The sequence below is a fragment of the Mustela erminea genome, chromosome 7 (genome assembly GCF_009829155.1).
Source record: "Mustela erminea isolate mMusErm1 chromosome 7, mMusErm1.Pri, whole genome shotgun sequence".
NCBI lineage: Eukaryota > Metazoa > Chordata > Mammalia > Carnivora > Mustelidae > Mustela > Mustela erminea.
This window is the reverse complement of record NC_045620.1, coordinates 31,211,568-31,231,233: the sequence shown is the minus strand read 5'-3', so window position 1 is coordinate 31,231,233 and position 19,666 is coordinate 31,211,568. Positions and strand designations below refer to the sequence as shown.

General features: G+C 40.6%; 1 protein-coding gene across 3 annotated transcripts in view; it reads left to right on the top strand.

Annotated features, from left to right (window-relative positions):
* Positions 1 to 6,624: 6,624 nt before the first annotated feature.
* Positions 6,625 to 19,666, top strand: part of GPCPD1 (glycerophosphocholine phosphodiesterase 1) — a 53,183-nt gene continuing 40,141 nt past the window's right edge. For 2 of the 3 annotated variants that reach the window (XM_032351361.1, XM_032351362.1), the window contains exons 1-4: positions 6,625 to 6,823; positions 12,051 to 12,127; positions 15,259 to 15,355; positions 19,546 to 19,630. In XM_032351361.1, coding sequence (XP_032207252.1) covers positions 12,079 to 12,127; positions 15,259 to 15,355; positions 19,546 to 19,630 — 231 coding nt within the window. In that variant the 5' untranslated portion in view covers positions 6,625 to 6,823; positions 12,051 to 12,078. The remainder of the gene's footprint in view (positions 6,824 to 12,050; positions 12,128 to 15,258; positions 15,356 to 19,545; positions 19,631 to 19,666) is intronic. The other variant, XM_032351360.1, reaches the window with a different exon arrangement.

Sequence of the window (19,666 nt, the reverse complement as noted above, 5' to 3'; positions counted from 1 at the left end):
CCTCAAACCTTGAAGACCACAGCACCGCACACAGTGTAAGCCTGTTGTGGCAATCCAGTGGCATAGTAGGGTGACAGATCGCTTCATTTTGGCTCAGGGCATCTCTTGTACTGGAAACAGGATCAGGAGCTAATTTGTACGGAGAAAACAGGATGGAGAAGAGTTTAGTGCTCAACCCTGTGCCAAATTTAAATAGTCATGTGAGATTCAAGATTTGTGATTCTGAAATCCCTTAAAACTCTACTAAAGATTAGATGATCCTTTAAGTGGCTGAGTCTAATTATAAGATAGGATGGGCTCTAAAAGTCAATCTTTCACTTCCTCAGGCAACAGAATTCATCAAGGCCATCTTCTAGGCATTGTTCTTGGCACTGGGACTTCAAAATAAAAATAAAATAAGGTTTTTGACTTCAAGGAGGTTACAGTCTCTGTTGGGGAGGGCAGAAAAGATTGAAAACCAGAAACTAATACCTTCCATAGAGTTCTGTCGGGTTGTGAGGGACATTTACTTAGGCAGATTTACCCACAGAAAGTTTTGGCACATCCATAATGGAAGAACTAAGAAGAAGGGAGGAGGGTGTTTACAAAGAAATGCTTCCAGGATGAGCACCAGATCACTTGATTGCTTCTTGGAGATAATTTTCACCTTGGTTCAAGTGGGTGGGTTGGTGGGTGTCCAGTGAAGAAGGGTTTTTTAAGGGATCTTCTCAAATTTTCTGTTCATACGAATCCTTAGAGTTCTTGTTAAAATGGAAATTTTGAATTGGCACGTCTGGGGTAAGGTCCGAGATTCAGCATTTCTAATAGGCTCCCAAGGAATGTCAGTGCCGCTGGCTCAAAAACCACACATTGAACCTTGAATGCCAAAGATCTAGATTGAGGAGGCCCTGAATCCTTTAGAATGACTGGGAATGAAAGAAGTGGCTTGGGTCAGAAACAAAACTGGAGAGGTAGTGGGAACTAGCTAAAGAAAAACTATTTAATGGTGGAGAGCCATTGGGGTACTAAAAAGAGAAGGGATAAATTGGGGGAGGTGGTGGAATCTAATTCAGAGAAGCAGACTATGGAGAATAAATCTCCTGACCTCCTCCCTTTCTCCTTCTTAGCCATTTTCTTCTAAGAATTCTTCCTCTCCTTGTCCTCTTTCTCCTCCTTTCCTTCCACCTCCTCCTTATCATCATCATCATCATAATCACCATCACCATCTTGCATTTAGGTCATATAATTGGAGAATTACTTCGTGCAAGCAAAGGGGAAGACTTCTAAAACCATAGATTCATAATAATACAGTTTCTGACACAACTTGGCCTATACAACCCAGACAACATATGCCAACAATATTTAAATAGATGAATAGATATCCTGGAGGGAATTTTGGTTTGGCTGAGTTTAGCACACAGTGAAGTCAGCACTATTTTGGGGACAAAAAGAGATTTTTGGCTATTGCAGGATTCTTAGGTCTTTGAGTTCCTTAAAATTTCCAAAATGAGTTTTTATCTACAGAACAATTCAGATTGTTTGCCTCACACAATGGGTGCTGCTTTGACCATAATTCTACGATTTGAATGGTGACTTGGTGACTCTGCAGTGGCTTCTCTGGGCCCTGACCTGATACCTAAGGAAATAACCACTGATTTTAATGACAAGCTTTCTCAGGCTCAGAGGCCATTTTTTTATAGAATTTTTCTATAATAAACTATAATATCTGTCTTCTTTCCTCAGACTCAGTAAAGTAAACATCTCTAAAGCCAAATAGTTGAATTTATCAATGCTCATTTCTGCTGTTAGCTGGGTAAGAAAATAATCAGGGAGATGATTTCCATTTCTGATGGACTTTGGTTGACTACACACGCTAGAATTTAGTCCTCTAACCATGAATCATAGATATGATGTCTGTATTAAATAAAGGAAGGCCACTTAATCAGATTTTTAAAATTTTTTATAAGATTTTATTTAGTTATTTGACACAGAGAGAGAGAGAGATCACTAGTAGGCAGAGAGGCAGGCAGAGAGAGGGGGAAGCAGGCTTCCTCCTGAATAGAGAGCCTGATACAGGGCTCTATCCCAGGACTCTGAGATTATGACCTGAGCTGAAGGCAGAGGCTTAACCTGCTGAGCCATGCAGGTGCCCCTCTTAATCAGATTTTGAAAACCCAGCTTAGTAGTTAGATATTCAGAAAAAAAGATGGCCCCCAAATTCTAACTGCCATCACTTTCATAGGTCCTTGGTGTCTTTTTCCTCTTCTTTAGGAAAATATTTTGATTATTTTAATTTTTGAGGGCTTAGCATTTTTATGTATAGTCACATTAATTGATTGCATAAGGTGGATGAATCCCAAGTGATTTGGATGATTCTCACCCTCTCTCCGTGCCCCTTGGGTTGGGACTTACAATTGCTTTTTCAGGAGGAAATGCAATAAGGAGCGTAGCCACAGCATACACTTATTTTCATGAAAGGAAGACAAGGTTCTCTTTAGCCTAGCTGGACTAGGATAATCAGTTTGTTCTGTTGCCTTGGAATCCAAACTCAGAGGCCTATCTGGGCCAGGAAGGACATGTGAAATGTATGATTAGTACAATGGATGAGTAACAGGGAGTGGCAGGGTCTATGCTGGATGAGGGTGTGTATTCACAACTAAATTTAAAACAACAACACTGATATGTGAGCCACACATCCATGACTGCAGGTTAGAATGTCCTCTAACTCAATGTCAGTGTTGATAGCCAGAGCAGTACTCTCCTAAGACGAAGTGATGTGAGTGCAAGGGGAAGCCATACCACAGAACCCATAGCATGAATCCCTGCTTCCCCAGTGGGTAGACACAACATTGCTTAGTATTAAATGTTCACATCTGGAATTGACACACTTGCTTCATACTTTTTCCTGAAATTTTCAGTAATTTCTATAAGCATGTTTATACCTGCTCTGTGCCAAGCACTGTGCTGGGATGTGCAGATCAATAATACAGAGTCCTTGCCCTTGAGAGCCTAATGACAGGAGAACAAAGTAGAGACATAACAGATTAAGGCAATCAAGTGTTAGTTCTCACTCTCATTTTTGTTTTATAGGAAAAATAACAATGGTACGGCGTAAGCCAACAAGTTGGGAGTACAACAGAGAGCAGAATCATTGCCTCTAATCTCCCCCATCTAAATCATTCACATAATAAATGCACCACTATTGCCAAGAACCTCTGCCTTCCTGACTTCACTCCCGGCTCCCTGGCGCTCTGCCAGCCGGGAGGGAGCAGCTGGGATTTTGAGGCCGCTGTGTGGTAGTGGTGCTGTTAGAGTCCTTTTGTTCAAAGTAAGGATATGCCCAGAGGACAACAGCTCATTCTGTGGACAGTCATCAATAGTTTCACTAAAATAATAAAATGGTAGCCAGTCGCTGTTGGACAATTTGAGCCGTAATGGGAATTCCCTTGGGGAGTCCATTTTAATGCAGAATGTACGAGACTGAGAGGCATTTGGAAAGACAAAAAATAATAAGTGGAAAAGGCTAAAAACAAAATGGCTCAGTTCAGTATTTTCTGATGTAACTCGTACTTCTTAGTTTTACAACGTCTTCATTCCTAGAGCCCATAAGACAGATGCCTTCCAGAGTTGTAATTATGTTTATGTTACACGTGGTCATTTTTCTTCAGAGACTGTTTCATCATATCTGGTTTTACCAATGTACTGGTCATTTACAGATAGTATCCTATTACTCTAAATATGAAAACTTGAGCTAACACCTCTGTGGGGCTGGTTAGTGACCCACAATGGGACCCACAGATACCTTATTTATAGATGAAAACTTACTTTAGTCAAAATCAAATTGAAGATGTCCCCATTATGAAAAACGATTATTTATACTCAAAATGTCAGAGATGGGGAGGGGCAGAATTCAAGTCTAGGTCTGGCCTCGAAATATGGAGCTTTTCCATCGATAACATTATTGTAACCAAGCTTGTGTTAGTTTGTTTCTTGGTGACCCACAGAAACTACACCACGTGAGTTGTTGCACAAAGAAAAAAAAAAAACTTCATTTGCAGCAAATAAGGAGATGACACAGGACAGCTTCCAAAGTCATGACTCCCTAAGAATGGGTGAATGGGTACCTTATGTTTAGGGTTAGGATGAATATTTAGATAGGGATGCCTTGTCAGCATGTATAGGGTCAGACGTAAGGTAGAATATGGGCCTTAAAGAAACATGCCTATAGGCACATTGTTATGTCCTGTAAATGGGGCTGAGGCTCCTCCCTGGCCAGACATTTTAATATTATAATGAGGTAAAAGTAATGGTAGGTCATTCCATCGATCGATCACTCATGGTACCTCTGCACAGGGTAAAGTTGGGATTTAGCTCAAAGGGTCTGAGTGTTCTGGGCCAGGGAAGACTTGTTAAGGTGGTTGCTATCACCTAAGGCGTGGTTTCAGGTTTTCATTTGCCTGAGTTGAGAGGAAAGCTGGAAGGAAGAACTTAAGGGAAAATATAAGACGACAACAAGTACAAGCAGGTAGGCTGTATAGATCAGATCTTGGAGTCTAGCTGGGGACATTACCACCTTCAAAAAAATTAAGGTATAAAGTGAGATCATGCCGTGTTGATTTTAGGCAAATGAGATAACCTATTTCATTATGTAATCAAATAAGATATTAATCTTTTGTAAAATTCAATACATATGGAGCCCCTCTGGAAATTACGAGTTAATTAACCTCATTAACCATGTTTTTGAAAAATTGTAACATTCCACAGAAGTGACAGGAGGAAAGAATATATTCTCTGTATTCTATTTCAGTATCTCAATATCTCATATAAGTTGTAATCTAAATATGTTGCACTAATTTTTTTGAAAATTTTATTTATTTAAGAGAGAGAGAGAGAGAGCATGAGGAGGGAGGATCAGAAGAAGAAGCAGACTCCCTGCTGAGTGTGGAGCCTGATGTGGGACTGGATTCTGGGACTCCAGAATCCTGACCTGAGCTGAAGGCAGCCACTTATCTGCATGTTGCACTATTAAAGAGTTTCTAAGCAAAGTTTTGTAAAATGGCATTTCCCGGAGTATCTTCTTCCCCTGTATGGGTCCATGTTTCTCTGTTCTCATTATTCTTCCTATCATCTAATGCTACTGGTTCATTTTAAATCTTGAAGAAGTTCCTCAGCTTCCAACCCACTGATGACATCTCTCAAATATGTATAATTCTTCTATAATTTCAATAGGATTTAAGGAAAGAACATGGATTTGGTCCATCAACTTGAACTATGAACATCAGACAAATAATGGCTTGACTAAGTGGTGATCACAGGAAAATAAAGATCTATTATAAATATTTAAGGGAAGCAAACTGGAAGGGAAGAAATCCATCACTGAAGTATGACTAACAATAGTGAAATGAAACTCCAAGCTATTAGGAAATGTGCAACAGCAGGCTTGAGCAGATAATGGTACATAATTGGGAGGAAATTTTAATTCTTTAAGAAATTTGGGATTAAAAGGAGTGCCATCAAAAAACCATTGCATCCTATGCCTGGGACAAAGCATACACTTAATAATTATTTAGTAACTGAATGGGTGACATTGTCAGAAATGCTGTGGGATCTCATCCAAGCTGAAATATCAAGCTGTGAGTCGTGAGTGGTTGTGAGTGCTTTGATTTATAAAACTAGAAACTCTTTCTAAATCTAGTATTTACCTAATACAAATGCTTTTTTTAGTAGGCCCATTTCAACCAATTCGCAATTGGGAGCTATCTCTTACTGCAAGAGTTCTTTGACACCCACTAAAAAGGTGGCTCTTTAATTTTCGGGATCTCACTTAAATGAAATATTGATAACGTAATTTTATATGAGGTTAACCAGACGTTAACTTTGACGCTGGGAAGGTAACACTTGAAGTTAGGTAAGTGGTAAATGCTGATTAATTTTCTGGGACCTTCAAAAGAGAGAAAACACTTTTTTTTTGGTATGGTTGATTTTTCACAAAATCATAAAGTACATTTGCAGAGAGGGTCTGTGAGGGTCTGTCTTGCTTTCGGAAAAGTTCCTTCAAACTTCAGTTTGCATACAAACAACCCGGGCGTCCTGTTAAATGCAAATTAGGTTAGGCAGGTCTGAAAAGGTTCTAGGAGTGCAATTTTGACAGCTCCCAGGTGGTGCTGCCGGCGTTGTAAGAGTCTGCGTAGCAAAAGTATAAACGCTCCAACATCTTACGTCACTCAATTTTCGTTTTCGACTTAAAAGATTTGGTCCAAATGTGCTTGCTGTTTTGTAACGAAAGTAAGTTCCCAGAAAACACTAAGCCTGCTATCTTCCCTCACTTTTGAACGGCAAAAAATGCGATGCAAAACTGCAGCTCCGGCCTCCACGTTTGGTCGTCCTAAGGCGGCTTTGGGGACCAAGGAATGCGTCTAATACCACAGTCCTGGTGTTGGCGCTGCATCTAGCCGGGCTCCGGGTCTGCGGAAAACACTCACGGGCGGGGGAGACCCCGGGGATGCCCTACCGCCCCCGGTCGCCGACGCTAGCCCTTTCCAGGAACGCGCGGGCCCGCCCCCTGCGCGCGGCCGCCGATTGGCCAGGAGGCGCCGGCGTGACGTCAGGCCCCGCCCTCTCTCCCCTCCCGCCCCGCCCCGCGGGGTGGCCTGGCGGTTTGGTCTGGAGCAGCTGAAACCGGTTTGAGCGGAGCCGCTTCCTGCCGCTCGGCGCCGCCGCGGGCTGCCTGGGGGAGCGCTGGCGAGGCGCTGACGGCGGGTGCCCGGCTTCTCGGCCCGCGGCCCTCGCTCTCGAGCGCGGCGGCGGCGACGACGACGACGGCGCGGACCCGCGGACCCGGCAGGTGAGGCGGGCCGCCAGGCCTGGTCCGGCGCTCGGTGCGGAGGCCGCGGCGACAGCTCACGTGGCGGCCGAGCTGTCAGGGCGGCCGGGCCGGGGACGCAGCGGGGCGAGGGGTGGGCAGCGTGCCCCGGCGCCCGCGGGCACTGCCCTCTCCCCCACCGGCCGGGAAACAGCGGCCTGGACGTTGGAGCCGGTCCGTCGGTGGGCAGTCTCTACCTATTTCCACTTTTATTGTTTGCTGCCACGATCCCGTTGGGCTGCCCGGTGCTTAGTTCCCCTCCGAAAGATTTGTCAAGTGCGGGATTCTCCCTGTGCCAGAATGCAGAGAGCGTACGACCGCCACGAGTACGCGAACTTCGGGAACGAAGAAACAAAAATTGCCACTGAAGTCGTTCCTGCACCTCTAGCCCGCAGCTGGCCCCTCGCCTACCTCTACTCGCTCTGTCCATGCGTAATTCATAGTGTTTTGGCAACTGCTTATTTTCTGAAATTGCCTAACCACATAGTTGAAGGCATGCTTGTATAATTCAGTTATTCTTAAAAGAAAAAAAAAAACAAACCCGAAGTCCCTTCTTATCCTAAGGAGAGGTCCCAGCCATAGACATCTTTGCTCTCCATGCAGTTTTGGGAAATCTGCATCTTCTCTCCAAAACTGCACTTGGCCCAAGGCTCTGCAGATAGCCTTGGTGACTGCTGGGGGAAAGCCTCGATCCGTTAGGGGCTTCATCAGCCCCCTCTTACCCCACTGCCCGGTTATAAAGGAAATCGTTCATGAATTCTGTCATGAATTGTAGAGAATTCTTTCATTTTGAGGCAGCTGTGGAGTCCGTGTTGTGCCGACATAGAAAAAGAGAGGAACCAAGCAGGATGTTTAGACTTGATGTTTTCTTCATGGTGTTCTCTGACGCTCCCTATTCTTGCCGTGTAACTACCCTCTCCTCTACCTCTTCATGTTCTCCCTCTTGCTACATTTTTGACAGTTGTGACTTAGTTAAGAAGTAAATACAAGCTGTCAGTCCTTTTTTCAACTCCTGATGGTCTGGATACAAATAATTCAGGATAAAGCAAACAGGTAAAACTGCACACGGCCTGATCTGTTCTGGACTTAAGAACTAGGGAGAACCAGTATTCTGGACAAAATAAGACTTAGGAAAGTTCTGTTCAGAAAAATAATGACCACAAAAGAAATCTCATAGTGACCGAGTAAAATCTGATACCTACAAAAAGTAGGTTGATGAATCAAGTCCTTGTATGTAACCTAACCAGGGAAAGTATATGAACTATACATGAAGTAATATCAAGACCAAGTGAAATGGAAAACATTTGGAAAACTTTTACAGCATTGCTTAGAAAGTTGAACCAGGAATAAAGCTGGCTTAGTGAAATCTCCAGAAATGCTTTCTTTATGAAAATCCATTCATTTTTGCATACATTTGTTTAAAATACTGGCTCAAGTATATTGGGGTCAGAATAGTGGGGTCATAACAATCCTCCAAAAGGATGACCAGAAATTAACTCAGGAAAACGTAGGCATTTCATATATTCCTTATAGCCAGCCAGTTATGAGAACCAAAGCTGCTGGAGTCTAGGAAAAAGCAAGACTTGGAAATGGCTTTTTTCTTTGAAAAAATTTGAAGGAAGACAGAGATGTTCTTTTTGGCCAGAAAAACACATTTTAGCTAAAAATATCTGTGCTCTCAATTTAGCTCTAAACTAAATGTTCCTGTACCTTGGTTTGCTTAAATACCCCGTTTGTTCCTCAAGCTGGTAAACCAGTAAGGTCATGTGTTGGGATAGTTTCTCTGACCACAAAAATAAAGAAGAATTTATTTCAGCAGGTAGTGTAAACTCTGAAATATTTCTTGAATGTAAATTACAATGTCACACTTTACTGATTGCTTAATTCTTTTAAAAAAAGTGCTAAAATACAGTTAGATGCTACTCAAAATCTCAGATGAGAATCCTGTTTGATATTTATCTTCAAAAAGCACAAAATGGAAGTTATATATAAAACAAATTGAGTTGGTTGAATTACATTTACTATCAGCTCATGTACATGAAAATGGCTAGATTTTTTCATCTGACTCTTGTTTTGTTTATATCTGGAAGACCTCCCCAGTCCAAGTTGGGATGATGATGATGATGATGATGATGATTTTTTTTGGCTTGTTTGAAAGAAGAGGAAGTGTTGGTGTGTAAACTTTGCATTCCACAACAGGACAGTATTTTATTTTGTCACTACTGTCTTGGTGGTAGCTGGGTGCCAAAATTATGCATGCCAATCCTGCACCAGAATTTTGGCCTCTGTCCACAATCAAGTGAACTGGTGTAGGAGCAGCTCCCCAGGCTTTTATTTGGTATGGTATTAAATTGTGGGAGGAAGACGGCAGGAAATTAAGCCAGACTATAGGACTTTTGGCAATTCAAGTGGAAAATGATGCTTTGTTGACATCCAGGAAGGTTTTTTGGTGGTGGGGGGGGGGTATTTTTGTGCTTGTGTATGTAGTTTGTACAGTACATTTACTGCAGTTGTTACTATAGCTGTTACCAAGTTACAATAGCCACTTTTACAAGCAACCTTAAGAATGAAAGTCAATTTTAATAATCAATTGAATTTGTATAAGTTTCCCATTTAATGCAGTAGAAATTTAGAGGTAATTTTGTGCCAGTTGTTGATTTTAATACATAGGAATAATTACATTTGATTTCCCTAAAATTGGCTAAAATAGATATTTAAAATTGATCATAAAATAGTTGTAGCAACTGTGTAATTATGCAGATGAGATTATGTAGTCCTTTGCTGAAAACTGTAACTGTAAATACTGGGTGAAAGTAGAAGTTGTAGGTTGAGATTAAGCTTGGTTATTCAGCAGTTTTGCTAGATGATGGGGCTTTTTGCTGTGTCTCAAAATTAATTCAGTTATGTAAAAGCCAAGCTCTTTTGCTAGTCTTGAGGTTTCTTCATATAACATAAAATAAATGTTAGAGTGTGGTGTTTAAGTGAACTATTTAATTATTAGAAGGGAAATAATTCCTTTTCTTAGAATTAGTACTCTGATTCCTATCAGATGTCATATTAAAGGAGAGCTAATAAGATACTTGGATAATGATTGCTTAATGAGGGGGTTGATAGTCTACAGCTATTTTTAGATTTAGAACATTCTTTGGCAGTGCTAGAACTGGATGTATATGCTTTAAATAGATCATGTTTATTCTTAGACACAAATTATTTTGATCAAGGACAGGATTTTCTCTAGTGCACAGTCTTAGGTTTTCTAACTGAAATGGTAGAGTTACAAATAGGGAATTCTGTATTCAGGTGATATGAAACCACATTGACTGGTGGTCTTGTTTAATATGAATATTCAACATTTACATTTTATCACTGATGTGAGGGGGATGATAAATAGTTCATAGCAAACATTGAGTCTGGATTCTTGGCCCTCATAGCAGTCCCTGTGGATCAGGTTTCTCAGTCTCAGCCCTAATGATATTTGGAGCTGGACAGTTATTTGTGAAGAGCTGTTTTGTGCATTACATGGTGTTTAACAGCTCTGTTGACCTCTACCCACTAGATACCGGCAGTATCACTCCCAGTTGCGACAACTGAAAAGGTCTCTTGACATTGCCAAATATCCCTTGGAGGGCAGAATTGTCTCCAGTGAGAACTGCTGCTGTATATTACCTTGACTTGGAAGTGTAGTTACCTGAGCAGCAGTGTTGGTTGAATGGTCATTGCGGAGTTGGGTATGTGTTCATGGAGAGGGAAAGGGAGCAAAGGGGAAATAGAAGAATGAATAGCTATAAAAATTACTTTATGGTTTTTAAAATAATGTAGAAATACAAATAACCTTTAAGCTGGTAACTTAATGAAATGCAGGGTAAAGACATTGGAATTGGTTTAGGAATATTGGTGAATTGGGGCACAAAATTTGGGGGAGGGTTTGGAGAAGTTATGTAGAATCTGCTCTTTGTGTCAAGTATGTGTTCTTCCTATATATAAGTTATATAGCACTCTTTCGAATTGATACTGTACATGGTTTTAAGAAAATCTGTTATCTTCCCTCAGGTACTTAAATTAGGGAGTGGTAAACAGATTGTATTGGCTGGGAAAACAACCAAGAAACGAAAAATCAGCTATGGAGATAATGTGAATAAGAAAAGGATTAGGGGTTTAGATTTCTGTTAGTAATGGAAGTAATTCCAAGTCAGGGACATGAGGAAGAATTTTTTTTTTTTAAGATTTTATTTATTTGACAGAGAGGGAGAGTGCACTAGTAGGGGGAGCAGCAGGCAGACAGAGAAGCAGGCTCCTTGCTGAGTGCAGGGCTCGATCCCTGGACCCTGGGATCAGGACCTGAGCAGAAGGCAGGCGCTTAACTGACTGAGCCACCCAGGTGCCCCTGAGGAAGAATATTCTAACTGACATAAAATGTATTATTAGGAAGACAGAATCCAAAACATATCTTAGAATACTTAGGATTTTGAATGAAATTCAGACCGTACAAAGAAAGTCATGTATGTAGGATCAATTAGAATCAACAGGGTTCAGTAATAGATCACAGAGTTGAGACTTTAAATTTGAGTCTACAGAACTAGAGCAGTGAAAGTCCTATGGTTAATACAGAGAAAATTTGAAAAGAGTGGTTTATGGGGGAGGATTTTTTTTGTAAGTTATTAGTTACATTACTTAGAAGCAGAACCTGCATCTTGTTGCAGAACATGACTAGTTTGTTTCAGTGAATGGTACTTAAGTTCTTCAGTTGTTTCCTTGTTATTAAATTTGTAATCTTACTGAGACTCTTGAGCCAAGTTTTTTCTATCTGCAGTTGTTTTTTTGCTTTTGTTTTTGTTTGGCTTTTTTTTCCCCCTCCATCATAACATGAACCTGGTTGTGAAAGATAGGTCGAATTTGGAACAGCTGCTTATCAGAAGAGAAAGTTTGTAACAAAATCTTAAATCCTTTAAAAAAAGTGTTTGAACACACTTGTTTTGCATTTTTTCTGGTCCGTACACACAGAATAGGTTTTAATATTAGGTCTTAAATATTTCTAGGTATTTCCTAAATAACTCAACCTTTCTGTAAGTTTTCTGAAATCTTTTGTTCATAGTTTTGATTTATTTCTTTTTGTTTTTTTGTTTCATTTTTTAATTTGTTTCTTGGTGGTAGCTATCTAGAGCTAAGTTTTTTATGTATTTTAAATGACATCTTCTCTTTTTCTTCCTAGCTCAACATTGTAAAATAAATCCATCAGAATGACACCTTCTCAGGTTACCTTTGAGATAAGAGGAACTCTTTTACCAGGTATTGTAAAGTTTTAGTTTAAAACAAAATTTTAAATGAGTATTTTCCCCATCTTGATTGTCTTAAATATGCTATTTGTTATTATACTAGGCCTCATTTTTAGATGAAAATATCTTTAGGACTTCTCTGATTTCAGAAATGTGCTTGGAGTATAATAAGAAGGAAAAACATACTTCCCCAAGCAGTAAATGTCTTAGTCTCATATTTTCCAAGAAGGCTGTGAATGTATTTAATTTTGCACAGGATGAAGACTATGGGCTATGATTTTTAAGTACCATGAAAATGAGGGAAATTTTGCCAGTGCAAGAAGTTGGTGAAATATTTGGTTAAGATAACTTTGTTCCCTATTTGTAAATTTTTTTGCTTATTGTATTTTTTGCTGTCTGCTAACACAGTGTGAAGTAATTTTAGGGTAAATAGCATATCAAAATAGTATCAGGCCTGAGGCATGTATCTCCTTATTTAATATACTCACCAACTGGCCAGTTCCTCAAATCTGCTACATTCTTTCTCTGTTTTGGGCCTTTCTTAAAATTGTTTCCTCTGTCTAGATCTGTGGCCTCCCTTCTTCCCTTTAACTCTGCTTCACTCCAGCCCTGCATTTAGCTAGGTTAGGATTCTGGTGAAATTAAGGGTTCTAGGACTTTTTGTAGTACCTACAGATTTTATGGAATTATTTGAGTAATTGTGTTTATGGATAGATTGTCAGCTCTGTGAAAATGTGACTATTTTTTCATGCTGAGTGCATGCACCTAACACAGTGCCTGACTCAGAGCAGGAGTAAATACATGTTCAAGGAATAAATAAATGATTAACTCTGTATGTCCAACGTCTTTGGCCTAGCAGCCATCAGAGCGGCTGATGGAGTGTATATTTGTCCCAATTCAAATTCTTAGCCAAGATGATCTGGTAGAGAGCTCTCATTTCTGGGCAGGATTCTGCAGATTGAAAATTGCTAGTCAGCTGATAAGTTGGCTCACTGAGGTCCAGAGCTCACCTCTAGTCTAGTGTGTGGCCTTCTCTGTGGAGAGAAGACTGCAGAGCTGTATCATACCCTTTCAGGGAATTGTACATAGACAACTTAAGGTAGAAGGAGCTGGCCATGTCAGGCATATGGACCAACCACAAAATTAGCCCTAGAAGGGTGAGCTTGGCAAGGTCTTACTCTCAAGGACTAGAGGGAAGATAGTGGTGGGCGTGAATGTAAGAGAGGACTGTGTGCACAGCAGTGTGTTTGACTCTGGGAATGAATATTTGTATTTAGCAACAGCCTTTATCTTTCTTTTTAATCAGAGAAGATAGTGATAACCTAATTACAAAACAAAATCTGGTTGCTCAAAAGGATTGGTGAATATTTTAACATGAAATCTCTATATATAACCACTCCATTCTTGACAAACATGTATTTAGAACCCCCCAAACTCCTGAGTGATTATTGCATTTGAAATTTCAATTAAATTTTAGATAGTCCAACCTTAAAAAATGCTCATGAGGGCAGTTAAAGCCAACTACAATTTTGGCTTTACTAGAGTAGTGCGTAAAAGCCACTCGGAATGTGGAGGAGTTTGTCTTGCACTGTTCACTTGGCATCAGTTCATTATCTTTTTCTCCACGAATTTTAATAATAGTAATTCAGAATATATCACTGTGTAAGTCAAAGACTTCTCCATACTTCTATCCAAGAATTTTTTTTAAAGATTTATTCATTTTAGAGAGAGCATGTGCAAGCTGGGGTGGGGGTTCGGGGGACCGGGTGAGAGAGAACCTCAAGGAGACTCCCTGCTCAGTGTGGAACCCAAAACAGGGCTCAATCCCATGACCCAAACATGAACCTAGCCAAAACCAAGAGTGAGATGCTCAACTGACTAAACCACCCAGGCACCTTGTAGACTTTTGCTGAATGCGTATAATTCAGCAAATACAGGTGACAGTTGTATTTTGGTTTGTCTATTGATGAGAAGCGTTCAGATAAAACAATAGTCATTATTTAGTAAGGAGAACTGATTTTTCAGTAAGTCTTTGGAAGAAGTTTTGTTGTTGTTGTTGTTGTCCCATTGATAATTTTCTTAATCTTTAGTTTGTTTTAATAGCCACTGTTTGAGGGTGCCTGGGTGGCTCAGTGGGTTAAGCCACTGCCTTCGGCTCAGGTCATGATCTCAGGGTCCTGGGATCGAGTCCCGCATCGGGCTCTCTGCTCAGCAGGGAACCTGCTTCCTCCTCTCTCTCTCTGCCTGCCTCTCTGCCTACTTGTGATCTCTCTCTGTCAAATAAATAAATAAAATCTTAAAAAAAAAAAAATAGCCACTGTTTGAGTTCCTGGAAAATATTGGTTACTATTTCTCTAGAATGCTTCTTTGCATTTAGTGTGGGCCTTTTTTTTTTTTTTTAAGATTTTATTTATTTATTTGACAGAGATCACAAGTAGGCAGAGAGGCAGGCGGAGAGAGAGGAGGAAGCAGGCTCCCTGCCAAGCAGAGAGCCTGATTCGGGGCTCGATCCCAGGACCCCGGAATCACAACCTGAGCCGAAGGCAGAGGCTTTAACCCATTGAGACACCCAGGCATCCCTAGTGTGTGCCTTTTTAAATCAGAAGCTGCCTTGGGGCGCCTGGGTAACTCAGTGGGTTAAAGCCTCTGCCTTCGGCTCAGGTCATGATCCCAGGGTCCTGGGATTGAGCCCCACATTGGGCTCTCTGCTCAGCAGGGAGCCTGCTTCCTCCTCTCTCTGATTGCCTCTCTGCCTACTTGTAATCTCTGTCTGTCAAATAAATAAAATCTTAAAAAAATAATCAGAAGCTGCCTTGAAGGCAGGAATTGTGGCATGATCACTTTGTCTTCTTGGTGCTTGTTATTAGCTCACTTAAGTGGTTGAACAAATGAAGTAAGTTCATCCCTATCCATCCCTCTTTTTCTTTAGTTTTGGTTCTGTAGAGTTAGGTCAAGTTAAGAAGGCAGGTATTGGTATGGTACCTAGGTCTGAAACATGTCTCAGTGAGGCTCCTCCATCTCTGCTAGTGGGGGCTCTGCATCTAGGTGAACTAGTGCAACTGACTGCTCTTTTTTGGCTTCCTAAAACTACAGTCTGAAATTTCCTTACTTAGCCCACTATAACTGGTTGTTCTCTTTCTTTAGGGGAAGTTTATGCCATATGTGGGAGCTGTGATGCTTTGGGAAACTGGAGTCCTCAAAATGCTGTGGCTCTTCTTCCAGAAAATGAGACAGGTGAAAGGTAAGAAGGGTAATAAAAGGTTACAGAATGATTGTGACACCCAGATTAGAAACGTGGAGGGTTTCTAAGATACCTTCATGTAGTTTTTCTCTTTTAATTTTTATGATAGTTCTTCCTTATGCATAGAATGAAGTAGTTGTACAAAGTTGGTTGTTTAAAAAAAAAAGTTTCTCTGTTTCTCAGTTTCCCACTTCAACCATTTCAACTTTTGGCTGGTTCTTTTGGTAGTTACCACTATATTTCTGAATAACAGGATTATATTGCTATTTTTTATTTTTTTAAACTTTTTTAAGGTATTGTTTTTTAGCTTTCAATATATATTTATATATATGGATACATCTATCTATCTATCTATAGGTATATATATTTATTTTTTTAATTTTATTTATTTGAGAGAGAGATCAAGAGAGAGAGAGAGCACACCAGCGGTGGTGGGGGAGAGGCAAAGGGAGAAGGAGGAGCAGGCTCCCTGCTGGGCAGGGACTCTGACACAGGGCTGGATCCCAGGATCCTGAGATCATGAACTGAGCTGAAGGCAGACACTTTACTAACTGAGCCACCCAGGTGCCTTTCGGCACAAATTCTATTTTTTTTTTTCTTTAAGATTTTATTTATTTGAGAAAGCAGGGGGAGGGGCATAGGGAGAGAGAGAAGCAGGGTCCCTGCCTATCAGGGAGCCCAATGTGGTGCTCTATCCCAGGGATCATGACCTGAGCCGAAAGCAGTTGCTTAACTGCCTGAGCCCCTCTCTATACATATTCTTAATAAAAGATCTGATTTTTTCTTTAGCCTATAAAATATTTTTCTAGAGCAGAGTGTGAAACAGGTATTTTAGCTAATATACTGAAATGAGTTTGCAACTGACATTAAATAGAATGCTAAAGTTAGTGTGGGTGTATTGGTGCATTGCACTGTTGAAAGAAGGGCCTGGGTGCAGGTTTCAGTTCCACAGTTAACTGCAGTCTTGGGTAGATCTGATTTCTCTAGGCCTGGGTTACCTCATCTGCATTGTAAAGGGGTTAGGACAAAATCAGTGAATATTAGGGATATTTGGGGCATTATGGGTGGTCAAGATGTATATGTGGGAGGTAAGGAGAGAGGAGATCTTAAACAGTATACAAATACATACAGTGCCCCTAGGGAGAAACACCAGATTACATATTATTAAGCTCAACTTGTTTTCCATGTAGAGCATGGCTACTGAAAATGTGGCCTGTGGTCCAGTGCTAGGGAAAAAAAAAAAAAAAAAAAAACTTTTTCTAATAATCAGTGCATTATATGAAAAATACATAAATTAAGAGCATGCATTTAGAAATGTTTATAGCACTTTGAGATCGTTAGGGCATTCACGTATGTCACTGTGGACTCATCTCTTGTTGTGCTAGATACATAGATCAGACGTGTTGGTTACAGGACAGACAAGCAAACAAAAACTGGTCCTTTGCAGCAGATAGCTTGAGGAACACTGATGACAGAGCAAAAGAAAATAACAAATACAGTACCATAACACAAATCAAGGAAAAGGAAAACGGACACCTGGGTGACTCAGTCAGTTAAGCATTCACCTTTGGCTCAAGTACCTCACTGGGCTCCCTACTTAGCAGGGAGCCTGCTTCTCTCTCTGCCTGCTGCTCTCCCTGCTTGTGCTCTTTCCCTCTCTCTCACAATATAAATAAAATCTTAAAAAAAAAAAAAAAGTCTATAGAACATCCTTTTCCTCCTTGCCATGATTGGGACATATTTTCTCAGCCAGTTCGCAGCTGTTTTTATAAGTGAAGTTGATAATACTGGAATCACAGAGGAATGAAATGTTTATTCCCTTCAAGTGGCTATTTTTCCCTTCATTTTCAGTTCAGCCACTGCTGTCTGAAGTAAAACCTTATGCCTTTCTGAACTTGTTCGTAAAACACACCTTGCTGTGAACGTTTGAGCTGCACTGTCACCTGTCTTAAGTCCATTTCAGCTAGCCTGATCAAAGTTATGTGAACAGATGAGATAACACTTAACTACATAACTTGAAGGGACCAGCCACTTTACCTTGCTGACATGCACTGAAATGTAATTGATTGACATATGGCAGATAAACAGTGTTTCACATGGAGAAAGGAAGTAGATGATACAAGAGGATACAAAAAACATTTGCCTTGGACACGGTTCTTGTGTTTTAGAATTGTGTCTATTTGGATTTCAGTGTCTTGTGCATCTAAGCCCTTTGTACAGAGCTCTTTTTCAGAGTCTCTTAAGCTTCTCCATACCTGTAGGCTTATAGTGACAAGAGCTCTGTTAGGATTTTTTTTTTTTCAACTTACAGATAATTTGAAAGTCGTGGTATTGTTTCCTAGTAATGCAGAAAATGTGGATCACTTGTGGTTTTATTTGCTCTTGTAGATTTTATGGTATTTTGGGGGAGGATATGAGGGCATTCAAAATAAAGCAGGTGCACTAAGCCTTGTTGCCCCTCTTTCCTGACTTTTCTTGAATTTCATCAGATTATATTCATTTTTGATGTCATTGAACAGTTCCGGTTCATTTTTAACTTTGCAGCATTTACTTAGGAAGGTAAAATAAAAAACTCATTGCTTTGCTCTCTGCATCTCTTTTAACCAGGGGCTCACTTAGACTCACTTGTGAGGGATTTAACAAATACACATGTCTAGATCCTACCCCTGGGGAATGAGGAATAGTGCATGAGAGAGGGATCACATACATTTTCAGAGCTTCCTGCTAATTCTGCTGGTCACATCTGAGGTTGGCTTCACAGTATCTGGCTGACCGATTTATGAATGAAATAGTACTAGAAATTTGCCATTTTTTGTAGCAGAGATGGGAAATAATTTCACCTTAGAGTTGGTAGAGTGTGCCTGGAATGCTGTGTTGAAAAGGACTCTGAGGCTTAACAGAGAAAAGTAGTACGGGCGCCTGTGCTGAGCATTTGCTGGTCTTGCTTTATAGCAGTGGCCCTCAGCCAGTCTTCCCTCTTCACCTATCCTGTGCAAACTCCACATGACCGGGCTCCACCCAGACCTCTGGAATCATAGTTTCTCAGCGTGGAACCAGGGCATATGTATTTTATTACTACTAGATTAATCTAATTGTTGACCAGGGGTGACAGGTGGTTGTGGGTATTTTGTTGGGAACCCAGGATTGAGTCCGAGTGAAAATAATGCCCTAAAGCCTGCCTTGGCAGAGCCAGGTGGGAAACAGTGCTTGCCATCTGGTATCATGGAAGAACATTTGGAGCTGATGTTTATTCACTAAACTATTCATGCTGAATTAATGTTTGGGTAATGGTCTATGACAGCGGCTCTCAAACTTTAGTGTTCATCATCAGAGTCACCTGGAGGCTTGTTAAATTACGGATTGCTGGACTCTCCCCCCAGAGTTTCTATAGTAAGTCTAGGTGTGGCCTGAAAATTTGGATTTCTAACAGTCTCCCAGGGTGATATTCATGATCCTTGGATTATACTTTGGATACCACTGGTGTGTGATTAGAAGGTAATAAAAATCAGTTACAATCATGAGTTGTAGTCACTGCTTTCACTTGAGTCAAAGCTTTAGAATAGCAGTAGACTATGTTAGCATAGCATAGTTCAGAGCAAGACATTGAGTTGAAACAAGTAAGATATAGATCCCAATTGTTTGGCCAGGGGAATTAGCCAGAAGCTGGGGAAGAAATCAGGACAAGGGACACTTGGGAACGTGAATATAACTCACTTGCCTCAGCCCCAAAGCCTCTTAGCAGCCCTGTAACATCTCTAACTAAGTGGAAAGTCAGAAAAGATTCTGACTCTCACTTCCACCTTTGTGTTACTTTTTCTGTTTAAAATACTTCTCCTTGTCTTTGTGTGGCTGGTTCCTTCTCATTACATAGGACTCCGCTCAGACTGTTCTTCCTCATTGAGGCCTCTCCTCCAAAACTTGCTGTCACGTCAGAAAGGTCAAATAGCCCTTTCTGTGTATGTTTGGTTATTTGTCTCCCTTCACCAGAAAGCAATCTACTTGAAGATAGGGCTCTTTCTGCTTTATTCTTCACTGTGTTCCCAGTGCCTGATGCAGGGTCGCCCTGGAGTATAACTCTGTGTAGGAATAAACAAGTGGTATTGGTCACAGACCTTGCTGGAGGGGTTTTATGCATTATGAAGTCTATGCATTGTACTTTGATATTAATGCTTCTGCTCTTTTCCTCACAGCATGTTGTGGAAAGCAACCATTGTACTCACTAGAGGAGTATCAGTTCAGTATCGCTACTTCAAAGGGTGCTTTCTAGAACCAAAGGTATGTTTTCTTTATCTCGTTTCCAGTTTCTTTAAC